The 27,741-nt window shown below is 35.1% G+C and overlaps 1 protein-coding gene across 3 annotated transcripts in view; it reads left to right on the top strand.

Annotated features, from left to right (window-relative positions):
• TENM1 (teneurin transmembrane protein 1) overlaps positions 1–27,741 on the top strand; it is an 845,979-nt gene that overhangs the window by 544,335 nt on the left and 273,903 nt on the right. For all 3 annotated transcript variants that reach the window (XM_015443786.4, XM_065538348.2, XM_065538349.2), the window contains one exon: positions 12,040–12,192. In XM_015443786.4, coding sequence (XP_015299272.2) covers positions 12,040–12,192 — 153 coding nt within the window. The remainder of the gene's footprint in view (positions 1–12,039; positions 12,193–27,741) is intronic.

Here is a 27,741-nt window from a genome sequence, read left to right as displayed (position 1 = left end):
AGACTGAATCAGTGTGTTTGGGTGAAACAAGACTGAGGTAGAAACACAGGATCCTAGTGTCAGCTCTCTGTGTCCTAGGTGCAAAGCATTTCCTTTCTTTAGGTGTTATTTTCCTCTTTTGTAAAATGAGGAGATTGAGGCAAATGGCTTGTGTGTTATGTTCTTTCCAAAATATCCTTTTAATTGTAGAACACTTTTAGACTTACAGAAAAGTTGCAAAGATAGTACAGAGAATTACCATATACTCATTTAGTTTCTCCTATTTTTTGTCTTAGATAGTACAAAAGGGTGTCATAGTTTCTCCTATTGTCAATGTCCTATATCACCATGGCACATTTGTCACAACTGGGAAATGAACATCAATAATTACTGTTAACTGCATTTGACACTTCATTTGGATGTCACCATTCTTTTCCAGGATCCAATTCAAAATAGGATATTACATTGTGTCATGTTTTCCTATCTTCCTATGGTCTGTAACAGTTTTCTGACCTACATGACATTGACAATTTTGAGTAGCGCTGGCCAGGTTGTCTTTTAATGTCCTTCAATTTGGGTTTTGCTGATGTCATTCTTATGTTTAAACTGGCAGTATGCTTTTGGAGAGGAAGACCACAGAGGTGCCATTACCATCACATCATATCAGGTGTCCGTGCCATCATGTACGTGCTATCATTGATGATTACCCAGCTGAGGTAGTGTTTTCTAGGCTTCTTCACTTTAAATTTACTGGCCCCCTCCTTTCCAAATTATACTGGGTTACTCTGTGGTCTTTTTGAGCTCTAACATACCATGATTTTATTATGTTGCAGATAGATTCCCTTATTTGGGCAGATCAATTTGATAGAGTAGAATCCATCACCCAGGATTGCATACTTGTTCTAGGTAACTCAGCTGAAAGTTTTCTTGGGACCAATTTCATACTATATAGCTATGTGAGAATTATCAGTTATGATTCATAAAATGAGACTCTAACTGCTTTATGCTAACCTTTATGAAAGTGTACTCTACTAAGAAATGACGATACCTTTTAAAATCTTAGGGATAATTTCTGGAATCTTTTTACCAAGAAAACCCAAAACATACAACTTCCAGGTCCCCAGTGCCCTGATGATAGAGTAAAGGAAATTAAAGAAATTTGCAGCTTTGAAGGATGTTGATGGGGATGGGAAGATAAATGAATGTCTGTTGTATATTAAGTCAAGGATTTGGAATCAGGAAATTAGGTGAGGTTTTTGTTTTAACTCTACAGCTGTGTGAAGATGGCAGCTGAAGTTCTCTCAAAGGCCTGAGTCCCTCTATATTACTCTCTCCAGAGAAACACAACTACACAATCGTCTCCTAGGGCAGGAAAGTAGAGAATTCAATGAAACAATGACTTTCTGCCTTTTTCCACTTCCAGGATGGTTTTGTAAAGGGATCAATTAACCAGGCTTAATAATGATTGCTAACCTTTATTGGGCATTTAGTATGTGCCAGGCATTTTTTTCTAGGTACTTTATATATACTGACTCATTTAGTCTTCCCAGCAACCTTATGGAGATGTTGTTATTGTGCACATTTTATGGACAGGATACTGAGAAGCAGAGATTAACTTACCCAAGATTATTAAACACACTAGTTAGTAGCAGTTGAGATTTGAACCAAGAAACCTTGGCTCCAGAGTCCCTGCTCTTTATTATAACGCATGACAACTGCCTCCCTTTATACTGAGTGAAATCCCCAACAGGGCCAGTTCTTTTTGCAACCAAACAATAAGTGTTGTATCCTCAGCAACTAGGACAATGTCTAATACATAGGAACCAGTCAACAAATAATTACTGCATGAAAGAAGACTTGAGGATCCAGATCATGAATCAACCCCATTTTAATAATATATTGATGACTCTTTCAGAAGAACACTATCATGGTGTCACCTCAGAAAACCCCGAACAAATTGGGTCATTATAATCACCACTTCATTCTCTCTACCTCCTCATCTGTTCACATCTTATAAGACAGATAAGAAGGTTTCATAGTTTTTCACCACTCATCGTTTTCCATCTTCTCTATCACATCTTGTCTTCCCAGCGTTTTATAAGCCCTGCTCCTTAACATTAACTGTGAATAATAAGTTAGTAACAGGGTTTTTAAAATTTCAATATCTAAAAGTTTGCAGAAGGACACATACCACATATTTATGGCTATGATTACATGATGCTAACTCAGAAAAGTGAGTTTCAAAGTATCAGCTACCAGAGGTTGTGGATATAAATCAATGAATACATTTCCATTTTAAACATTTAAATATATACAAGTCAAATGGGTAAGAGGCAGAGAGACCTGTGTATGTCTATTTCTTACTCTCTATAGTCACAAGTTGTATTTGTACCTTTTTAAAATAACCTGGTTACTATTGCCAATAAGTACTCAAACCAGGAAAGAAAATAGGAGAATATTTAGGAACCTAAGAAACTCCCATCATCAATAATGAAGTGATTGGCAGTGATTTGGACCATAGAGAAAGGGAGAATTAGTTAAGCAGAAAATGAAGTAAAATAGAAAAGAAAAATAAAATTTTAAAGAAGAATTTAAAAGTACTGATTCCTGTCTAAATTTACATTTTTGCTACATTATTCATTAAACTGTTTTTTAAATTTATCCCATCATTATGCTGCTTATTCTTCCTGACTCTACAAAGCCAATAATAATACAAAAATAAATAAGATTTGAGTTATGGAGAGCACTTATTGGTGCTGTGAGTTGAGATGAAACCACTAAATAATTGTACCCGTCTGATAAGGAATACACAGATGGGCCTGTTATGCAACTGCAAATGGAGATCATATATTAAACCTGTGATAAGGTACCTAACTAGACATGTTATTTATAAATATTGCTGTAGTCTTGGAATGGAAAATATAAAATACACAGTAAATGAAAGTTTTAAGATAATATAATATAGAACTGGGATATTAAAATGATTTATTACTCTGATAGGATCTTTTCCAACCTGAGTATTGGATAAAACTAGGACCATACTAAGGAAAAAAAAAAAAGCATGCTGCAATAGAGAATAATTCATTTCATTTAGGAAAGGAAAAGTAGGGATTCAAACATGTGGAGCAACAAGAAAGGTGTCCTCATTGCCTCTGTTATACTATCTCAATCTTTTCTTAATTGGCGTTTAGTTTTAATGTTTCATCATGGCAGACTTGCAAAATGCATTTTGTAAAACAGTTCAAGTTAAAATGCCTTTTCTTTTTTTTCTTTTAATTAGTGAAGTTCTTTCTTCCAAAGGGAATTCTACCTATATATGACACAACTGCTTTTTGGACTTTCAAAAATGTTTGAAAGAGACCTCAAAACCATATTGACTACATTTAAATTGCTTTGAGAAGAAACATTTAAGTATGTTTTATTTATGTTCATGATGTAGTGCAAGCACAGATAATATTTTTAGTATAAAATGTATATGTATAGCCCTAGGAAAAAAGAGAAAAGTTGAACAAAACTGCTGAGGCAATAGTAGATACCATAAATAAGCACGCATTACTTCTTTTATTTAGTTCTTGAAAAATGCTTCTCTGAAAACTAATAGTTTTCAGTCCTGCAAGTAATATGGCTATTATCAGGATAAAACTCCGATCTGAAGGTAATTTATCAAAGGGTTATAGTTCACTCATATGCCAATTTGATGTTTAATGTAATAAAAATGGGATTTATTTTAAGATGGAAAGATAACCTGGTTTCTGTAATGTTGGCAGTCACTGCATTTAATTCAAGTAGCATTTATTTTTGCAGTGATATTCCTTATTGCAGAAGCATCTAGTCTCACATCATGGCCACTGAAGTATCGGTCTGGTGAAATTGCTTCCCACGGGAGTTAAGTTGAAAGCCTGAAGTCATCAGGGGTCACCATCTGGGTAATGTACTTCGTATATTTTTCAGGAAGGGAACTGTCCAACATACAAGCAGATCTGTAGCTTTGACAAGCCTTGGAAGTAAAGTACAAAAGCTGTAGCATTCCCTAGCCTAAAGGAACATGAAGGGAACTAGTAGGGGGAGACTGCTGACAAAAAGGGAAAACAAAGTATCTTGGAAAATATTATATGCTTTTGTCTTGGCATGCTGTGAAGTAGGACATGATCCATAGTGGTCAGGACTTTATTTGTAACATAGATTTCAAATTTTCTAAATAGGTTTATTTAGTGGATTTAGAAAATAATACCCCAAAATTATTGCAACAAATAAATATAACACCCCTAGCTGAGTATGTATGCATTTTAAGGTGCAAGATGAATTCCTTGAAAGCAAAGTTACATTTGCCTTAGAAGTCTTATAATTTCAAGGTTAACTTGTATATTTATTATCAAAGCCCTATTTATTGTTAAGTGTATTCAAAAATTACCTGTAAGAGAGTGGACACAAAACCCCAAAAGATACATAATAACATGAAAAAGGGTCCTATCTCCTGACAGTAGCACTATAAATATATTTCAATAAATTTAAATACCTAAAAGGAATTCTTCCCAACACCCAAATTTTCCTTATTCAGATATTTTGAAGATAATTTGTTAAGCCACTGGATTTCAAACTATTTTCTTTGGATCTTTTGGACAGCCAATGCCTTTCAATCAAATTCTGTTTTATCTGTTTTATGTATTTGGAAACTGTTCATATTTAATTGCTGAATGGTTCTGCTGTTTTGAACTGTTTTGAAAAGCCCAATTTTAGAAAACAGCAATAAAAGAGATAGAATAAAACAATGAAACTATTCGTTGAGCTTAACAAAGGTTTGTTGAGGACCTGGTATTTTAAAATTATATAATAATGCATGAACGCATTATCATTGTAAAAGATTCTAACAATACTATGAAAATGTCAAAGTATCTTCTTGGTTTTCACAGCTCCCTACTCTAAACATCAATAGTTTGGAATTTGTTTTTCGGTCTCTTCGCATTTAAAATACATATTTAAATATATATATTTTATATGTGTATATATATATATTTAAATACATATGTTCTACTTAAACTAGATCATAGAATATGCATTGTTCTACAATATTTTTCATAAAATCTTAGAGCCTGTTTCATGTCAGTACATACAGATCATCCAGTGATGTGCTGATAAATGTTTAACAAGTTCTCTGGCCCAAAAAGCCTTGATCTGCCACATTTGCTAATTCCCAGGATGTAAATACACCCGCCATGGTCAATTTCAACTGCCAATGTAAAGTCATTGGAGGTGGAATTGGGAAGAGACGTGCACAGTCGGCTTTTGTAAACCAGTATAAGCCAGCTCCAGCATATCACTGGATCAGTCCTTTTTCTCTCTCTTTTTGGCTTTTTATTTGAAATAATTTTAGACTTACAGAAAAGTTACAAATATAGCACAGAATCACTGTATTCCTGTCACTGAGCTTCTCCCAATATTAGCATCTTGCACAAACATAGTACAATTACTAAAACTAAGACATTAACATTGGTATGAGGTTATTAACTAAACTTAGAGTTTAATTCAGAGTTCTCCAGTTTTCCAGAGTCTTTTCTGTTACAAGATTCTTTCTAGATCCACATATTGTATTTAGTCATCCTGTCTCCTTAGTTTCCTTCAATCTGATAATTTCTCAGTATCAGTCCTTTTAATTCTTACAAAGGATTTCATAGTACGGGTGTACCACTCTTCCATAGATTGGTTGTTCTAATTTTTAACTGCATTAATAAAGTCAATATATTAACAATGCAATAGTGAATTTCCTTGCACATGCCCCTTTATGCCCCACATGCGATTATTTCTTCAGTACAGACTCTTAGAAGTAGAATTCCTTGGTCAAGGAATATTCTCAATTTAAATTGTGATAGATATCAACATTGCCTTCCAAAGCCACTTTACCACTTTACACTCCTATCAACAATGAAGAGTACTTCCTGACTACCAATAACAGAGTTAGGTACCAGGAACAGAAAAATGCAGAGGGCATTGTTCCTGCCTTTGGAGTGCTTAATAATGATGAGACAGTCATGTAAACAGATATCTTTAATATAGTATGGTAGATTCTATGACAGGGTGCTAAAAGAGAACCATATCTCTTTGTGAAATGTTGTAGGTAGTCCAAGATCATCACTGCTCAGCAGAAATACATTGTGAACCATATATGTAACTTAAAGTTTTATAGTAGCCATATTAAAAAAGTAAGAAGAAACAGGTGATATCAATTTAAATACATATTTTATTTAACCTGATATATCAAAAATATTTTCATTTCAATGTGTAATTAATATAAAAATATTAATGTGATCTTTTATATTTTTTCTTTTATACGAAGTCTTCGACTCTGACTAGCCACATTTCAAGTGTGCAATAGACACATGTGATGAGTGGCTACCATATTGAATAGCATAGACCTAAGTCATTCAGCATGTATTTCCCACATTTACTTCTGATGCATTCCTGTGGGTTTGTTTGTTTTTTTTTTTAGTCAATGATTGCCTTTTGAAAGAAAGTGGGATGGGATGGGAAAGGATTATTGATTACAAATGTTAATAGAGACCACCAGTCTTGTTTATGAGAAACAAAGTCCAACATTCTAACAGTATGCAGAGAGAAAACAGAGATTTGGAGGTTTCTACAGAAATGCGTAAGTTAAGAAGAGCTTCTGTACATGGAGTCAGCCTGCCTTGGGTTCCAAGGTACTTGATTGAATTTGGAATTGAGGACAGCGAAGACAATCCATTCATTACCTGAACTTTGTAACGAATTTATAATTTTAGAACATGGCTCTTTGCAATTGGATAGAACAAGAAGGAGAATAATAATAAAATGTACAGGGCTCAGCACCAGGGAACATTTGCTAAAAGAGCATTAGGGACTGCCATTTTTAATCTGCTGAAAATACATCATTCCTGGAATATTTGAATAGACATAAACATTCTATCCAACCACTGAGTTTCAGTGAAATGCAAATAACAGGATGGGTACTCCCTCAGAGATCTGGGTAGCATCCATCTCCATTCATTGAGTGTGTGTGTGTGTGTGTGTGTGTGTATATATATATATATATATATATATATATATATATATATGATATATGTGTGTGTGTGTGTTATATGTCTTATGTCTTAGGGAACAGTAAATTTGACCTTACTTACAGTCAAGACTACTTATATTACATCTACTTTAACCAGCAGTGCTCATTTGAAGGTGTATATTCTGGTATGTGAGATTTTAGGTTTATTACTTTCTAATTCTTATTTGTTGGTGACCAGTTTGCAAAGTTGGCTAGCGTACTGAGGTAACAAGATTATGGGTCTGGTACTTATGTGTATGAGTGTTCCTACCACTCTTTGCCGTTCTGACTGAGCTCACACTGGGCTCCTTAGTATTTCTCACACACTTCATGTAAGACTTCAGGGCTTTCTATAAATTCTATTTTGTCTTCCTGGAAGATTCTTCCCCTAGATATTCACAATGGCTTCACTTCATTATAATCTTGGTTCAAATGTTACCTCCTCCAAGAGGGTTTCTCTGACCACCCTTACCTATTGTTACCTTCATAGCACTTATAACTACCCAATGTTATCTAGTTTATTTGCTGTTTTTTGTTTTTTGGTTTGTTTCCATAACAGTTATATTCTATCTTATATTTTATATCATGTATTTTTTCTTTGCCTGTCTTAACCCACTACCCTCTCATATAAGTTCTGGGAGGGTAGAGATTTTCTTATGTTGTTTGCTGTTGTAAACTCAGAAAAAAAAACAAACAAAACAAAACAAAAAAAAAACACAGTGCCTGGTATAGAGTAGGCACTCAAAAAAAGTATTTGTTGAATCAACGTGTGAATATGACTTAATATTGCCCTGTTTGTTCATTACTAATTTTACCCTTATTCTAGCCAATTGGCTCATAATGTCTATTCTTGGGTTTGGGGGACTCACCTAAACAGTGTGGCTCTAAACACATGGCATAAATCTGGATGGGAATCCGCTAGAAACTGAGGAAGCTGTCTTTATACTGTATCTAAAGCTGACATTCAGCCAGTGTGTACTGGTTAGACTGTATTAGTTGTTTATATCTGATAGCCATTTTGGTTGGCCAGTACCTATGTTTGGACGAAATAAAAGGCCAGTAGCCTTGCCATGATACTTGTCTGTGGTCTGTAGCAAATAATTAACTTTCATCATATATTCACACAAATATATATTACAAACAGCTTGTTCCCTGGGAAAGATATAGCAAGTTCGAAAAATTACCAAGCTTCACTGCTCTCAAAGAGTGTTCTACTAAATGTGCCCATACCTCTTTATGTGTCTTGATTGAATGGAAGCAGTCCATTTCATTTGATGGTGAAAAATTAATCCTTGCCTTATATATTTTGAAGTGAATCTCACCATGTGCATTTTCTCACATTTTCAAGTGCCCCAGGAAACTGGCTCAACTTAAAGCATATAAAATAACCCCCTTAGTCTTCTAAATGAAAACTACTATGCCTTTTGTTATATATGGTCCATCTAATTTCACAAAAGTAATTGAACTAAGGGAATGAAACACATTTTCAATATAGCTCCTACTATCCATCATATTCAAATTATTTGGGAGGCAGAGTAGAGCAAATTTTCTGTAAAACCGAAAAATACCTCTAATTGGAACAGGTGTGTTAAACCAAACTTAGAGTCCATTGGCAAGGAAATCTCAAGGATGTCACTAATATAGCTTTATTAATGTGCCATACCATACCTTACTCAGAACCACTATCCTTTGAGTTAAAATTATTTCCAATAATTGCAAGAGAAATTCCTCAGGCAGCACTGGCCTTAATCCAAAGAAAAGGGTAGAAACCAATTAAATGCTTAAAAGTTTTAAGGATAAATTAGGAAGTAGGTGTTAGAAATCTCTTTAGCTCCAACTAAAAGTGGATGAATGATTTTTAAATAGGCTATCCTTCTCTGTTCTCAGTCACTAACTCAAATACTATACATGAGCGTTACACATACTAATTAGCCCCTTTCAGTTCACCTAGGAACACAAAGAGAAATATAAAATGGCTTATGAGCAGATTCACTTTTTTTTTTTTTTTTTTTTTTTTTTTTTTTTTTTGCCTTTTGGTAGGATTTGGTTGATGTTGAAAAATGCAATGAGAAAACAAACAAGAGGTTTCTCCAGCTTTTTGCCCTAGGCACTGTTTTCTCCTAACATTCTCTCCCTTCAGTGACTTCATTCACTCTCACAACTTCAACTGTTGTCTCTGTGCATATATGACTTTTCAGTCTTTTTCTAGCTCTAATATCCTCCAGAACTTCAAACCTCCTATCGTTAGCATTCACTATCTGGAGGGCCCATCATTCCCAGAAACTCAACAGCCCCAAAGACTGAATTCATTGCATTCCTTGCATCTTCTAATCCGGTCTCAAGCCACATATTCAAATAGTCATCAATCAACAAAACAGAAATCCAGCACCAACTATTTGTAGCAAGTGGTAGGCTAATAAAGAATTCTCTAACTCTATTAATAGTTCCACCGTTGTTTCAGTTAGGCTCAAAACCTTAACCATTTTGGATTCCTCCCTCCTTTCCCTCACTTTTTTCTATGCCCTCCCTCAGCACACCTATACACATGTATGAATGTGTATACAAACGCACACGTACACACACACACACACACAAAGAGAGAGCGAGAGAGAGAGAGAGAAAGAGAGAGAGAGAGAGAGGAGAGAGGACCTGTTGCCAAATCCTGAAACGCAATTTATGCAATTTCTCCTTAAGAAATCTTCTTTGCATTCCCACTGCAAATAATTGAGACACTCCTGTGACACTACTCTAATTGGAGCACTAATTACTTATTTCCTAGATTATTGCAATGCCATCCCAATTGACTTATTTGCCAAATCTTTAGGTCTCCGATTCATTCTCCATACTACTACTGGATTTATCTTTCTGCAAAGGATGTTTTTTATTATATCAGTTATTTGCCTAAAAACCTTCAGTGCTCCCCACTATCAAATTAATCCTCCAAAAATTCTGATCATATCACTCAGCCTCTCAAAAAATAGAAATGCCTTTTTGTTGCCTAATAAGTTGAATCTAAATGTATAAGTGTGCCACTCAGTGTCCTCTACAATATGGCTCCAATCTTCCTTTCTGGCCTTAACTTCCACTAGCACCAGCACATAGCTAAGCTCCAGTGAACCCCAGCAACTTCTTTTGCCTCAGATACATCATGTACTTTACAAAGTCATACTTTATTCAGCCCTGTCCCTTCTCCCCACCAATTGTTGTCACCTGTCAAAGCCCTACACATCCTTCAAAGTCTGTATCTACTCCCACTTCCTTCAAAAATTATTCTTGATCATCCCAACCTATTTTAATCTACTGTTCCTTTAAACCATTTCTTTTAAAGCAAAAGCTTCCTTTTTCCCAGATAGCAAATGTTACACATGTACATTGTAAAAAATATGGAAAACACAGAAATCATAAAGAAAAAAAATAAAAATTCTCTGTAAGTTTCCCATGCTGTTAACATGTTGCTATATATTCTTCCAAACCTTTTTTCTCTGGACATGAACATGTGCACACATACACAAACACACACACTTCAAATCACACTATTTATAATGTTTAATAGCCTAATATTTTTCATTTGATACCTTATGGATATTTCCCATACCATTGCATGGTCTTCTGCAACATGATTTTTCGCAGCCACATACTCTTGTATTATTTACTATCTCATTGGTTATTTGATTAATCTCTTGATGAATATTTAGATTGATTATAACTTTCTAATATTATTTTCAGATGTTACAATAGACAGCATTGTACTTTGGCAACGTTCATAGTTAATTCACAGAAATTAAATAGTTAGCTCTGTCATGCGCGTCCGTGTGAAGAGACCACCAAACGGGCTTTGTGTGAGCAATAAAGCTTTTTAATCACCTGGGTGCAGGCGGGCTGAGTCCGAAAAGAGAGTCAGCAAAGGGAGATAAGGGTGGGGCCATTTTATAGGACTTGGGTAGGTAAAGGAAAATTACAGTCAAAAGGGGGTTGTTCTCTGGAGGGCAGGAGTGGGGGTCACAAGGTGCTCAGTGGGGGAGCTTTTTGAGCCAGGATGAGTCAGGAAAAGGACTTGCACAAGGTAATGTCATCACTTAAGGCAAGGACCGGCAATTTTCACTTCTTTTGTGATGGAATGTCATCAGTTAAGGCGGGGCAGGGCATTTTCACTTCTTTTGTGATTCTTCAGTTACTTCAGGCCATCTGGGCGTATATGTGCAAGTCACAGGGGATGCGGTAGCTTGGCTTGGGCTCAGAGGCCTGACAAGCTCAAAGGGTAAATCAGATTTTCAGTTCATTTGATAAATGGTGCCACATTGCCCTCCAAAAAAGGTCACTGTATTTTTATACCCTCCTCAGGAGTGTATGAGAGTGCCCATCTTCCTGCACAGTGACCAACACTGGGTACTTTTAAATCTTCTGATAGCAGTTTAAACCTGTCTTATATCAATCATTCTGCATAATATTATTTTATCCTGGTATTACTACCAAATCCCACCCTAATAAGCATCTACATTTTAACAGCTGCAGCAACTATCATAGGGCTTTATGCATACTAGGCATTCAGGAAATATTTGCTGAAATGAATTGAATTAAAACCATAGAGAAGGTCTTCCATGTTCTCATGATAGTCTGTCCACCATTACTCTGTAACAGTTTCCATATGGAAACTAGTGTTACATGACTAAGGGAAATGGAAAACGAAAGGGTCACAGCAGTGAGAAGCTAAGTCTAATTGTACTACAGTTGATTCCAATTTCTAATCCTATCATTGGGATAGCTTTAGCCTCAAAATGTTAACAACAGCTACTATAACAACTGGTAATACTTATGTGTGTCGTAGCATGCAAGTAGCTACATGTATGATGTATAGGTATAAACTCCCAGTTGCTTGGCCTAACTAAAAGAAAACTGTTCGTAACATTTTTAGGTGCAAAGGGATACCTGGCTTGGAGATCTTCTCAGTGAGTCTGGAATAAATTAATGTATGGCTTGTTCTCTTGCAGCAGTACATTTGTTCGGCCTGACTTGGCAGTTGCAACCAGTTGAAGGAGAGCTGTATGCAAATGGAGTTAGCAAAGGGAACAGGGGGACCGAGTCCATGGACACTACTTACTCTCCAATTGGAGGAAAAGTTTCTGATAAATCAGAGAAAAAAGGTACAGTGATGAAAATGATTGATTGATTGTTGATTACTTTTCTTCTAATTTGGTCATTAGGACCGTAGCTGGGATGGTTTCACTTCACATTAAATTTTATGATCACTTGAAAGAAGTCCTCTACGTGGACAGAATAAATGTGTGTAAATATCTTGTGAAAGCAAAATTTCCCTGTCTCTAGTGCCTTGAGTATAAACCAATTAAACTTTTCAAATATGTTGGCAATTTTGAAAATAGATAAATATTTACAGAATGGAGACTTCAATACAATGGAAATTGCATTTCGCATATAACTACCCTGAAGCAACATGGGATTTTGATTAAGTTCTCTGTGTCCAAGCCCAGCATTTATATATAACATTTTACAAAGGGTATATGGAAATTTCTTCTATTTGTAATATGAAAAAGCTTTTTCTGCTTAATGTAAAGGTGAATGCTTATGTCAAAGTTGGATAACATGATTTTTTTCTAGTTCAGGGACATGAATTCTTCCTAGTTGGGAGAAAGGAAAAAAATCACTTTGAGTCCTGAACTTTTAAGTTTAACCAATGTGAGCTTGAACTACCTGACTTATTTATAATAAATGTCACAGTACCAGCACTCCCAACATCTTATTCACATTGAATGATCTTAGTCTTAATATACAAGCAGTGAAAATAGCTGGAAGTTTATATATTTATTGAAATAGGATTCAGTACAGAGGGACTTGAGCCGTGTAAAATTCCAGGAAGTCAATTTAAATAGTAGAAATTGAGAATAATATGTATAGTCAGCAATATCCTGGGTAATATTTGGAGAACAAAAATAAATAAATGAATGAATGAGCAAAACCTTACCTCCAAGAAACTTACAATTTTATACAGGTGGTAACACAGTCTTATTTTGGTTCATTAGTTGCAACTAAGACATCATTTTTTAATGCAGTAGTTATTTGGGTTACTACTCTTCCCTTGTGTTTTTAATTCCTTTGGTGGTGGGGGGCTTGTTTGTGGGTTTTGTTTTGTTTTGTTTTTGTTTGCTTTTGAAAAGGTAACTTTAATCCATGCTTCAGTAAAAATTAATGCTTAGGGTTCAGGAAAATATTATGGTTTGCTCTAGTTTTCAATTCATGATGCAGTTTGCTGTATGTTCTCATTTCAAAATACTTGTTTCTAGCCTGGAGTGACCTTTCCCAGCAGTTTCACTGTTACTGCTGAGAGTGGCTGAGGACAGTAGAGGGGTCAGAGGTGGCAGAGAAAAAAGTCTGCCACGCTTACTGCTCAGATTTTTCTTCCTTATCTCCCTTACCTGCTTTTTCTCCCTTACCTTCTCTTCTGCTATTTTATCCCCTTACATCTGAAGGTACAAGAGCTATCATTTGGTGTTATCTACCTAGGGTTTCTTACCATTCACACTAAAAATCAGAATTTATCTGTCTGAGGAAAACGAAACATGCAAGACAGCAGGTCATCACATAGTTGTCATTATAGTATATTTGATTTTATATTCTAATTCAGACCTCTTTTGATTCCTTTCCATAAAGTAAGTTGATGATGATGGTTAAAATTAATTTAAAATTACCACGTGTCAAGAATTGTTCCAGATACTTTACATGGATTATATCATGAAGGTCACATTATGGTCCCCGTTGTCCAAATGAGAAACAGAGGCACAGAGAGGTTAAGTAACTTGCCCAGTGTCACAGAGCTAGTAAGTGGTGGTCTGATTCCAGAGTCTAATCTCTTAACTTCTACACTGTACTAAAATCCTTATATGGAACATCTGTGAAGACCACAAAAAACTTTTTACACAATGAAAGCAAAGCCCCAGAGTCTATTCATGATCGATTTTAGAGAAATTCTACTCACCTATATTTTTAATGTGTTGTGACAAATTTCATAAATGAAAAATGCTTTAAGTTTCTGCTCAATTATAACAACGAACAGAGCAAACCGACTTCAATTAAATACTTTATTAAGAAAAATCATTATGGGTTGATGCCTCATACAACAAGTTGTTAGCTTAACCTGACTTTTTATGGAAGCCTGAACAAAACCTTAACTATATCTGCACATCATGGTTTTGCTATATTAGGTCTTTACTGCATATTACTTACCAAATAAAAACATAGTTCCTTTTTTTAATGCCATATGTATACTAATCCAAACCTTTTAGAAGATGTAATACAGTAGAAGGATATTTTCAAATGTTCAGTTGTATCCTTTCATGATTTTCTACATAAGACACATCCCATAAATATAGCTCTAGAAGCGTATCTTGATACTGTATGCACTAAATATGAAGCTGACAACCAGATCATTCTTTTTAAATTTTTTTCTCTACTCTCCTAGAAGATTGGGCATTACAGCACTGTGGTTAAAAGCCTGGATTCTGGAGTCAGAGAGGCCTGGCTTTAAATACTAACTGTGCCATCATTATCTCTCCAACCTCAAGTAATTGACAAAACCTCGCCCAGCCAGTGCCCTCATCTGTAACATAAGGGTGATAATAATAGTACCTGTCTCATATGGTCATAGTAAGGAGTTAATTAAACAATTGACATAAAGCATATAGCACAGTCCCTGACACATTGCTTAATTTAGCAGCAGTTACTATTGGACCAAAAGATTGGAAAATTGCCTTGAGGTTTTTGAACTTCATTGACATTCTGTTAGGTGCTATAGAACCTGCTTTCAAACCAGTATGAACTTTGCAGTGAATGATGACCTTCTAGAGATTGAAATATTTTCTCTCTTTAAAGTTTGGTCTCTACTTACCAATATAAAATCTATTATTTTGAAACTATTATCACTATCATCATCAGATAATGATGAATGACACTTTTTAAAGAAACATCAAATTCTACTGGAATTGGTTTCCCATTAACAGTTGTTTTATATATATATATATATATACACACACACACACACACACATATTATATATACATACACATATATATGTGTGTATGTGTATATATATATAAAACAAGAGTATTTGATTATAGATGTTTAGTATGCTAACACGCTAGAATTTCAATAAGTAGATATAAGTCACAACCACATGCTGTAATCTACCAGAAAAATCTTAGTTGTCATTATTAAATAAATATTTATAAAATTGAAAGTATTGTACCAAAATAGTCCCGCACTACATTAGAGGCTTACAAACTAGTCATAACTTTTTTTTTTTTTTTTTTTTTTGAGATGGAGTCTCGCTCTGTCGCCCAGGTTAGAGTGCAATGGCACAATCTCGGCTCACTGCAACCTCCGCCTCCCAGGTTCAAGCGATTCTCCTGCCTCAGCCTCCCAAGTAGCTGGGACTACAGGTGCCCACCACCACACCTGGCTAATTTTTGGATTTTTAGTAGAGATGGGTTTTCACCATGTTGGCCAGGCTGGTCTCAAACTCCTGACCTCAAGTGATCCACCTGCCTCGGCCTGCCAAAGTGCTGGGATTACAGATGTGAGCCACTGTGCCTGGCCTATAACTATTTAACCAGTAAACATTATGTAACAACTGCTTTAAACAGAGCAGAGGATATGAGCAAATAAAAGACTTTATTCCTAGACCTGAGTTATGTAATGTCTGTAAATAAAATTAAAAATAACTACCTCACATAATTTATCAACAAATTAGAATGTTAAAATCTTAAAGATTATCAAATCCAATATCCTTATTTAGAAATGAAGAAAATTAGGTCCAGAAAAGTTGAGATCACATAGAAAGAGCTGGGACTAGGAGAGAAGGTGCTGAGTTTCACGTTTTGTATTTTTCACCTGTTATTGTAATAGTATAAGATAAACTAAATATATAAATTTCTGAAAAGGTTTTCAATAAGGAAGTATCACAGAGAAAAACTGAACAAGTAAAGAAATTGATTTTATTCAGGCTATTGCAATAGGGAGGTTTTGTCTTGGTCTTATATAGGCAGGGGTAGATGGGTTACATGTGAGATGATTTACTGGTGGGATCGTGTTGCAATCAGGGGAAGTATCGGTTAGCTGAACAGGAAATGTGTATCTCTGTGTCTAGCTAGTTTCAGGGAAACAGACAGTTCTAATCTCAACTAATTATTTATGAGACAAAGAACGGGAGATTGGAGGGTCTGTATATGGCCTTTCAGTGGGTTCAGGCAATAGGGGAAAAGTCTGTGTTTGGTCTTTTCAGTGGTGTAATTATAGATGAGTCTTAGGGAAATCACGGGAAAGAAGGGACAGAGAGTTTTATCTTAAGTCATTTAGGAAAGGGTGTTTTGTATGTGTTTGTTTGGGCTTTTGTTTGTTTGTTGTCGATGTTATGGTTTTTTTGCATAAGTCATTTCTCAGGACACAAAAAAGTGAGAGAATTTCGGAAAACAAAAGGTTGGGGAATTTCTTAAGCAAAATTGTTTTCCAGGAGCATTAGGGCTCAGGTAAAGTCGTGTATTGTCAGTAGCAATATAAATGAAGATGAAATTTATTGGGTAGTCGAGGATACTGAATTCCTGCAGGTTGAATGCCAAAATAGAACACTGGGAACAAAGAAGGATGGGTGGGGAAAGAGAGAACTAAAGAATACTAAAAGCAGTCTTTATCTCCATTACAATTTTGCAAAAGCCTGGCCTTGGGGGAAAGTGGCATTTCTTTTAAATTCATCCTGCACGATCTATCTCCACAAAGTTGGAAAAAAATGACATTTTTCCAGTCAGTGTCTGCTGAATATACGACCATGTAAACAAAATACAGCTGATTGATATGACACAATTTATAGCCTGTCGTGAAGATGCTTGAGCCAAGACCTAACAGTAACTATAGCCTCACCTCTCTAGGCTCCAGTTTCTCATCTGAAAAATAAGGGAATTGGCTTTCAACCCTTTCTAGGGGCAGAAAAGAGGTGGGGCTAGTGGGCAAAGAAAACCTTCTTACAAATTAAATCTTACCCAGAAATTACAAATTTAAATAGAAAACAGATAAAAGCCAAGTTTCTCCAGATACAGCGAGGGAAGGGGGCAGATTCCTGGCAAAACTCCCATTCCCTTCCTCTTTGCTTTATTTGCCCTCTATTCTCTGAGCAGCTGCTAAAGCTTTGACAAAACACAAGGCTGACTTATCTCTAAGATCCCTTTCAACTGTACACACTATGAGTTAGTGAATTCAAATTCTGTAGTTAAGGAAGAATAATGAGCCAATACAAGTAAAAGTGGACCTATTTTTACAAAAGGGATATACTCCTGGAAAGAGGTTGAAATGTATGTCTATAAAGTTTGTAAACCACATTTGCCATTTAAAGTACTTGCAGAGAATTCCGTTGTAATTCAAACAATTAATTCCCAGTTTCCTACCTTATAAGTTTGGAGTTTTGACATGTATATAACACTAGCAGCTTGCACTTCACATTTACAATTGTAAAATACTTTAATGTCTTTTATTCACATAATAATTTTATTCTGTGGCAGCTATTGTTACCCTTTCTTTCTTTCTTTTCTTTTCTTTTTTCTTTTCTTTTCTTTTGTTTTCTTTTCTTTCTTTCTAGACGGAGTTTTGCTCTTGTTACCCAGGCTGGAGTGCAATGGCACAATCTCGGCTCAATGCAACTTCCACCTCCCGGGTTCAAGCGATTCTCTTGCCTCAGCCTCCCTAGTAGCTGGGATTAGAGGCATGCACCACCACGCCAGGCTAATTTTTTTTTTTTTTTTTTTTTTTTTTTTTTTTTTTTTTTTTTTTTAGTAGAGACAGAGTTTCTCCATGTTGGTCAGGCTGGTCTCGAACTCCCAACCTCCGGTGATCTGCCTGCCTCGGCCTCCCAAAGTGCTGGGATTGCAAGCATGAGCCACCACGCCCAGCTGTGTTACCCATGTTTTATAGTTGAAAAGAAAACACAAGAAAGTTATGTGATTTGCCTTGCACAATAGACAATCAACATAACTAAAGACAGAGCTGAGATAGTGATCCAGTTTCTCTTTACTGTTAGCTCAGCACCCTTCCTTGGGCTTTTTCTTTCGTTTTTCAAAAAAATTCCTTTCTCGAAGCCAGTTTGTTTAAATAATGGCTATCTTGATTAAAAATGTCAATGCATACAGTTCAAATACTGTACTCTTCCTTAAGAGTACTTGGCAAATCTTATATTTTACATCTAAGATCTCCTTTCAGCGAGCATTCTCCCTCCTCCACAAAGCAAAAGATACACACACAAACACACACATACCACAAGTACCCTTGGGAATTGAAAACTAAATGGCAGTGCAAAATGTACCATTTACAGCCACCTTTCATTGTGAACCTATCCAGAAGAGGGATGTGTGTGTGTGTGTGTGTGTGTGTGTGTGTGTGTGTGTGTGTGTGTTGCTTTTTTTTTTTTTCTTTATCTGAGGCATAAATGCCTTGGAACATTTTATACGATGACAATTGTGGACCTGAAATAACAGGTTAAATTTTAATTTACTTAAGGTTTTGCAGATGTTTATTTCACAGACCCAGTCAGTAGATAAAGATTCATCATGTGGTACCAAACTAAAAAACTGCACCAACCCCACCCAGGTAATCATTGTGCATTCAGATGGAATGCAGTCCTGCAGTATAATTCTGTGGTTCTGCAATATTGGTTCATAGGACATGAGGATATTGGGCAGCCCTCTGAGTCAACCCATAGTTTCAGTATCTTTTACTTAAAGGATATTAGAGCCCAAGACATTGAGGTAGAATTGGGAATAATTCATATAAGCACAACAAACCACATGAATAAAATAGAAGTTATGCACTAACAAAGACAACATTGTTGGGAGTGTAACAGTATTATTTTTAAAGATTGATGGCAAATTACAGTAAATGTTTCCTATAATGCTATATAGATGTTTCCCTAACATAAGGCTTCAGAGGGCCCAGCTAGAGTGCTGCAGCTTGTTTTCAACTATATTAAATCACTTTATCAATATACTTCAGTTTTAACAAAAGCTTTCCTAAAGCATACTGGAGACTTGACTTCTAAAACAGATTTGTGGAAAGGGTTTCCTATGCTGAAAGACAAACTTATTTATTGTATAAAAAATCACGTTAAATGTCCTTGGTGTTTAGTGTTCATTCTTGTTTCATTTTGATCCTCATTTTACTTAAAAAAAAAAAAAAAAAACTAATATACACCTTTCCTGTGATGCAATAAGAAATAGGTCTGTCTTGTGGTCCCTCTAGTCTAACAGTCTGTATCTGACAGGGTCATTAAGTGGTATGCTATAGAATGCCATGTTTATCCTCCTGGACTAGTCCTATCAAAGCTAAGGGATCTTCCCATAACATTTTTACAACATTTTATTTTTGTGGAGGAGCTAGTCCATTGTAGAAGTTTATCAGCCATGCATATATTTAATTCTGTTGTATCCATTTATATCTTTGAACCTGTATTACTTTTAAAGGAAGTTTAAACATTTACTAGCTTTTTTTGTGGAGTCCAATGTAATTCTAGTTACTTGAAGTTTACTTTTGAATATGAAGTTTTAGAGTTCCAGAATTTAGTGCACAAATCTGCATTTTTCCTGCATGGAACTTTTGTAATCTCCTAGATGATAATCACATATTCTTTTTTAGCCTCCACATGTTTATTATTAAGAGTCCTTGTGTTTGCTTTTGTATTCTTCTTGTAGCTTCCATTTTTCCCTTAGTCATTTTAATGGTCATTTTCTATTTTCATTATAATTATACTGAAAGTGTCAGCCACAACTATACACAGATACCATCTTCTCTTCTTGGTTCTAGGTGAGGGAAAAATAACAGTTAAAAAGTTGAGTTGAAAGAGAAACCATACCTGACCACCTCAAATGCTCCATTGAACTAATAACAAGGGAAGAAAACTGAAATTCTTAGTATTCGGAAACACAGAAGCTCATACTTTTTAATCCTGTATCAACCAAGCTGCTACTTTAACTGTACTAAGTACTGTGGAAAGCTAACAAATAAAGCAGAAGACATAGTGCTTGCCCTTGAGCAGATTCCCATTACATAGGACAGCTGGAAGAAACATGCATACAAACACGTACAATACAAACAACATGCAACAAACTGTTGTACAGAAATAAAAATAAGATGGTTAGGTGATTAACAGGCTTAAAAGAAGAAGATGAAAATATGACTGTTTTTGGAGAAGTAGTTTGAGCCAGACCTTGGAAAACAAGAAAAATCACTCCTAGTGATCTTGAGGAGTACGTATTTAGGAGAATGGAATAATCAAGTGGTAAGGGGGAAATGCAGATGGTAATAGCTTAGGTGGTAAGTGGATAATGAAACAATAGCACAGTTGATAGAAACAGTTCGACAAGGAAAGGAAGGAGATAAATAGTATGATAATTAGACAAAAGGGCAGTTGGGTCATGTTATTCCTTTTTTTTTTTTTTTTACAAATTTTTCAAAAGAAGAGAGACATCATTATTATTATTATTATTATTATTATTATTATTATTATTGAGACAAAGTCTCACCCTGTCACCCAGGCTGGAGTGCAATGGCGCAATCTTGACTCACTGCAACCTCCGCCTCCTGGGTTCAAGCGATTCTCCTGCCTCAGCCTCCCGAGTAGCTGGGATTACAGGCACGTGCCACCATGCCTGGCTAAGTTTTGTATCTTCAGTAGAGATGGGGTTTCACCATGTTGGCCAGGCTGGTCTCAAACTCCTGACCTTGTGATCCGCCCGTCTCAGCTTCCCAAAGTGCTGGGATTATAGGCGTGAGCCACTGCAAGAGACTTGTGTTTGTTTGAAGACAAAGAATGAGGAGCCAATAGAGAGGGAGACACCGAGTATGAGTAAGAAAGAAGATTGTGAAGGGACCAAAGTCCCAGCGTAAGCAGGAGAGAAGAGGAGGGAGGAGCCTTAGAGATAAACTGGGACATCAAATTGGATGGCATACTGAGTATGAAAGAGGCATTTTGGTATTTTAGAAATAAGAGATAGGAGCTGAAAAAGAGGACACAGTAAGTGTGGTGGCATCTATTAATATTATTAGTACTCTGCCATGAGTTTTGTCTGTGAGAAGTTTTAATTCATGTAACTGAAGATTTTCTGCATGCCTAAAAGGTAGAAATCAAAGGCTATAGCAATATGGCAAGTTATGAGCACTGGTATCTATGCTTCTCTTTCTGGAGGCCTAGTACAAGATGTGCCATTCCCTCATTACCCTCAATTATGTCATGGGTAGTTCATCATATAATTGTTTTTATTAAATGACCAATAAGTGGTTGTTGAAAATGTAGACAGATGTGAATGTTCTATCCTCTGGGGACTTATATTCTAAAATAAAGGAGAGGGAACTGGATTAACTTAGCTATAATCAGCCATCCTGCCACCATCCAAAGTTAAGAAGGATGTGATCATGATAACTGACATATAACAGTATCTAACATTGTATGAAATATAGAAAATGGGCATCCCTGATGTGTACTACAAATCACATATTCTAAAATACTGGCCAGGGGATAGTTCTGCTTCTAGGTAGCAGGTAACATTTTTAAATGACTTGGAAATACATCAGAACTCTTATGACAGTACATGATGTTTTGTGTGTATATGCTATGCCAAGTCACACAGTCTAATTGTATTTTTGTGACAGTTTTATTGAGATATAGTTTATATAGCATAATGTAATTGTGCACTAATTTAAAGTGCACAATTCAGTGATCTTTAGCGTATTCAGAGTTGTGTAGCAATTACCAATATTTAATTCTAGAACATTTTCATCACATCAGAAAGAAACCTCATAGGCATTGGCTGTCACTCCATATCCCCACCTCCCTGCAACCCCTGGCAACCACTGATCTACTGTTTGTCTCTATAGATTTGCCTATTTCTACATTTCATATAGAATCATATAATATGTAGCAATATATCAATACTTCATTTTTATGGCTGAACAATATTCCATAATATGGGTATACAAAAATTTTGTTTATCCATTCATTAGTTGATAGATCTTTTGTGGATTTTCACTTTTGGGCTATTGTGAATAATGATTCTATGAACATTCATGTATAAGGTTTTATTAGAAAACCTGTTTTTAATTCTTTGGAGTGTACACCAAGTTGTGAAATGACAGGGTCATATGGTAATTCTGTGTTTAACATTTTATGTTTAACAGTTCTTCAACTGATGAACTGCTTTCCAAAGCAGCTGCACCATTTTACATTCCCACCAGCAATGTATGAGAATACCAGTTCTCCACATCCTTACACTTGTTATTGTCTGTTGTTTTTATTTTAGGCATCCTAATGGGTGTAAAGTGGTATCTCATTGTGGTTTTTATTTGCATGTCCCTGATGACTAATGATATTAAGCTTCATTTACTGTTCTTATTGGTCATTAGTCTGTCTTCTTTGGAGAAATGTCTATTCAGATCATTTGCTCTTTTTTCAATTATTTAACTTTTATTGTTGAGTTGTAAGCCTCCTTAATATACCATAGATACAAGCCCCTTATCCAATATATCATTTGCAAATGTTTTCTCCCATTCTGTGGGCTGCTTTTCCACTTTCTTAATAGTGTCTTTTGAAGCACAGAAGTTTTTATTTTTGATGAAATCCAATTTATGTATTTTTTTCTTTGTTATTTGTGCTTTGATGTCATGTCTAAGAAACTACTGACAAATCCAAGGTGACAAAGATTTATGCCCGTATTTTCATTTGAGAATTGTACAGCGTTAGCCCTTACATTTAGGCATTTGATCCATTTTGAGTTGTTTTTTGTATATGGTATGAGGAAGGGGGTCATGTTTATTCTTATGCATGTGGATACCCAGTTGTTCCAGTATCATTTGTTGAAAATATTATTCTTTCCCCCATTGAATTGTCTTGGTGACCTTGTTGAAAATCAGTTGAGCATAAATGTGAGGTTTCATTTCTAGATTCTCAATTGTATTCCATTGGTCTGTATATCTATCCTAATGCCAGTACTCTTTATCTTGATTAGTGTAGGTTTGTAATCAGTTTTGAAATCAGGAAGTGTGAGGCCTCCAAATTTTTTCTTTTTAAAGATTGTTTTGTTATTCTGGGTCCCTTGCATTTCCATATTAATTTTAGCATCAGCTTGTCTGTTTCTGCAAAAATAAATGAGAGTTGGAATTATGACAGGGATTGCATTGAATCTGTAAATCAATTTGGGAAGTACTGACATCTTAACAATAATAAGTCTTTTGCTCCATGAACATAGGATATCTTTCCATTTATTTAACAAATCTTTAATTTATTTCAATTATGTCTTGTAGTTTCTCAGTATACAAGTCTCACAGTTTCTTTTATTGAATTATTCCTAAGTATTTTATTCTTTTCAACGATATTATAAATTCACATTCTTTTCTTAATTTCATTTTGGAGTTTTCATTGCATATAGTCATATTAATTCATAAATCTTTGAATTTTTTACAATTGGCAATATTTTCTTTCAAGAGATATTTTATTCCACCTTGACCCATAAGTCTGAGTAAATGTTTGAATATGTAATAATTTGATGATACATTTGTGCTTTATATCAATTTTAGTTTTCACCAATACAATTCAAAGTAATTGGCTACCTCATGTACCCATTCATAATCCATATACAGAAACTTCTACAAACATAATTTGTATTACACAGTGTGAGATTGTATAGCAAGTCACAAGAGCCTTCTTAAGTTTGGAAACTCATTTTTCCGAAAGCTACCTAATGATCAATAGACCACACCAGAAGAATCGTGAAACTTTAGTTTTTTGGGAATGTGGAAGTTTTTAAAACACAATTTAAAGAAATCCTTCTAAATAGATAATTATGTCCTTTAAATGATATATCTTCAAAAACAGATACACAGAGTCAAAATGCAACTCAAAATAAGTCCTTTAATTAAGGATAAGATTTTAGCAATGCCATTTTACTTCCACCTGAGAAGATATAAGCTATACTAAATAAGCTACTGTACTGGTATCTGTAGTCTTTTGGTGTTTGGACATAATTGTTTACACTTATACAAGTAATGTATTTCTCGACTGTAAAATTAGTTAATTAACTTTCTACACAGTGAGCTATAAGTGTCGTATCAGAGGATTTTATTTATAAACATATTTTATTCACAGTTAATTGCCAAGGCCTATGTATGTAAATAGTTATAATTCTTCCTCTCACCAGTAAATTCTTGACATCTACTTACTAGACATTTAATAAAAACAATTATAAGATGACCTACCTATCACATAGTTGAGAGTAATAAAAAAGTTGTACATTTTGACCAAAATGTCAAATATACTATCAAAATTACTATCAACAAAAAAATTATCAACATTACTAATTTATTAATTCATCCAAGCAGTACTTACCAAGTTCCAACTAGGCACAAGGTTTATTCTTCCTTTTGTTTTTCTCTTGACTACTTTTGGGTAATATAATGGATACAAGAAGCATGTGTAATCCATAATCCAGAAAATCTACCCCTGAAAAATTGAGAGTTGAATACATATTTTTCTTCAATAGTTCACATAAGGAAAATTACATTAAGCTACATAGATGGAAACAGTAGCTTTCCACTTACCTTTTAGATGGCTTTTGCTATACCCCTTTGATCTCTTTACAGCCGTTTAATCATAGAGAAGAGGTTAGTTCCACCTCCCATTTTGCTTCAAGCACTGCTAATCTAAATTTGCGAAGACGTGTTACTGTTAAACAAATATTATATTTAAAGGAACATAAAGAAGATGATACTTATATCGTGAGACACATACTAGGTCTAATTTGACTGAAAAACACACCAATATCTTTTAAAGATTTTGAACATGTTATAGTGTGAAGTAAAGGACAAATATGCTCTTAATGCATATTTTTCTTCTCTTTGGACAACATAGATTATATACTTTATAAAACTTGCAAATGTCTTTAAAATACAATTCAGATTGCATTTATGGGCTATACCATAGCCTTTAACTTGGTCATTTTTACCTTAAAACTTAATGGTGGAATATTTTTAATGACCATGTTTCAGTATCTTCTACCAATATTCAACTGAGTTTTGCATAGGATCATTGAATGTACCATGTCTAGCTATATTAAATAGAAAAAGTAAGCACACACAAATGTGCAGAATATAGTTATTTACCTCCTATTTTATAATGGACAATGTTATTAGTAATCATATAATTAGTATTCAAGTGTGTGTCTGAGTCTAGATACAATGGAATCTTGATTTAGGTGATACCACCACTGCACACATTGTCTGTCACCAATTCCAGGCCCCCTTTTTCTTTTTTTCACGTTCCAAGCATCTTGACCTTTTCTTTTTGAACTAAGTTACTATCACTTAGTGTGCCCTCCTTCAACACAGCCCTATCTACCATTGGTTTTTCCTGCTCAGCAGTTGATGCCTGTGTTGCAACCTATAAAGAGAGTGTTTAGCTCAAACTAAATTGGTGGATATTGGTGCGACTGTGATAACTACAGTACTGCACAGCTTGATATGATCTGTGGCTCTCTGCATTTAATCTCAAATTTGTGCAAGGAAGTGTTTTGTAACTGGAGAATATGGTCTTCCTAGGTTTTCCAATATGCTTTAGTAAAATAAGTGATTAAATGCCCATTAGAACAGGCATATTCTAAAAAAAAAAAAAAAACTGTACCTTGATACTGTATTCTATCTCTGCTGTTGACAATTTGCAAACAAAGGATCAGAGTCAGTGTTAAGTTTGGCCAAATATATTCCCTTTACCTATATTAATACAGAATTTTTTGGAAAAAATCCTTTTTTTTTTAACTAGAGATGGGGTTTCCTGGCATTGGCCAGGCTGGTCTCAAACTCTTAACTTCAGGTTATCCACCCTCCTTGGCCTCCCAAAGTGCTGGGATTACAGGTGTGAGCTGCCGCGCCTGGCCTCAAAAAATACTATTTTGTATTGTTTTTCTACATTTAATTTCTGTCTCTTTAGTTTGCCCCCACCTTTTGGCTACATTAAGAAAAATAGTGAAATGATAAATGAATTCATAGTTATTATATTATAGTCTATAACAAATTTTGAGAGATGATAAAATGGAGCAGGCTATTTAGTGGTGTAGATTGCTAACAGGGAGAGATCTTCCTTTCTGATGCATGAAACTCTAAAAGGTAAGAGGCTGAGAAATTTTCCACCTGCAAGCTGTGAGAATGTCTCTTCTCTAATACCAAATCACCACAACTAGCTTGCTTTGTCTATTTTTATTTAAATTATAGTCCACGTGCTCATTCATATGTTGGTTGTCACCTCTGTTCATCTACCTTGTCTTAGCTGTAATGAAGCTTTCAAGGGATAAGATCAACTTCTTTTAAAATTCTTTTCATAAATAACTTATGCATATGTACTCCAGATATATAGTAATGCTAATAACCAGAGAAGCCCAACAATACAACTTCCTGAGTTTCTTTTGATTTATTGAATAACATTTAAGTAGCTTCATTATGCAATATATGATGCTATAAAATGCAGAATAAAGAGATGGTGTAGTATTTGGTAAAGCTTGAATATAAAGATTAATGTCCATCAACCAGTTTTGTTCAGATTTTTTAAAAAAGACAATATCTATTCATTAAAGTCTATTCTTAGCACCTTTAAAACAGTGTTTGTTGAACCTAGAACATTTTGAATTGTTTTATATTTATAATATTGTTTGCATAACCAAATGATGCATTTTAAGATTGATAAAAGCCCCTAATGAGGATAGCAGTTGCATAAACTGAACATTAACTTGAGAACAGAAGTGTCCACATAAACGTGGTCTGTTAATTGTCTGGTCATTGAAGACATTGTCAGCTCTAGAACTTGAGAGTTAAATGTATAATCAACCCTTTAGGGGCCAAATTTATCTGTCTCACATGGAAAAAGTAACTTTCAGTGAAAAATAAGGTCCTCAGTTGGTCATTTATCATTTCAAAGGGCATATTTTATTATAAATGTCAATTCCACAAAATTATGTGTCCTGTAATACATAATTATGTACAAAATTGCATTTGAAATCTATTATTAACAGTTAACAGTGAACATTCTTAAAATAGTTATTACTCTTGGACTTACCACAAAAAGCAATAATTGGAGGTATTTTAGGGAGTTAAAAGCTGCAAGGCATTGGCCACTGAATAAAGCCACTGCAGGTGTGTTTCTTAATGGGCTGTTAACTTTATAATGGGTGAGCACAAAGGACAGAGACCATGTGTGTTTTTAAACTGTGTTTGGTCTGGAGAAGGAGTTGATGGCTGAAAAAAAATAGGGTGATGTGAAATGAGGCCAAGTTGAGCTTTCTCACCTGAGATGTAACCCTCCTTGCTTAAAATCAAGGAAAACTAATTCTTGCTCCTCCTCTTGTATTCCTACCCTCCCCATTACCACAAAACAAAAGATTCTATGAAAACACATATTAAACTAGCACATCAGAAATCATTAGAAAATATGACAATAAATAATAAAGCTCTGATTGCCCAAACTCAACATCCTCCCTCACAGACCAGCTCCTGTTTTTGCTATTAGCATTGTCTAAATCCCCCAACTCACAATCACGGGGTTAGCTTTGACCCTCCGTTAGCCCCAACACTTAATGTTCTCTAGAGCTTTGCTTCTCAGGATGTGGGCTGTG

This window comes from Macaca fascicularis, chromosome X (assembly GCF_037993035.2).
Source record: "Macaca fascicularis isolate 582-1 chromosome X, T2T-MFA8v1.1".
Classification (NCBI taxonomy): domain Eukaryota; kingdom Metazoa; phylum Chordata; class Mammalia; order Primates; family Cercopithecidae; genus Macaca; species Macaca fascicularis.
This window is presented reverse-complemented; position numbering and strand designations above follow the sequence as displayed.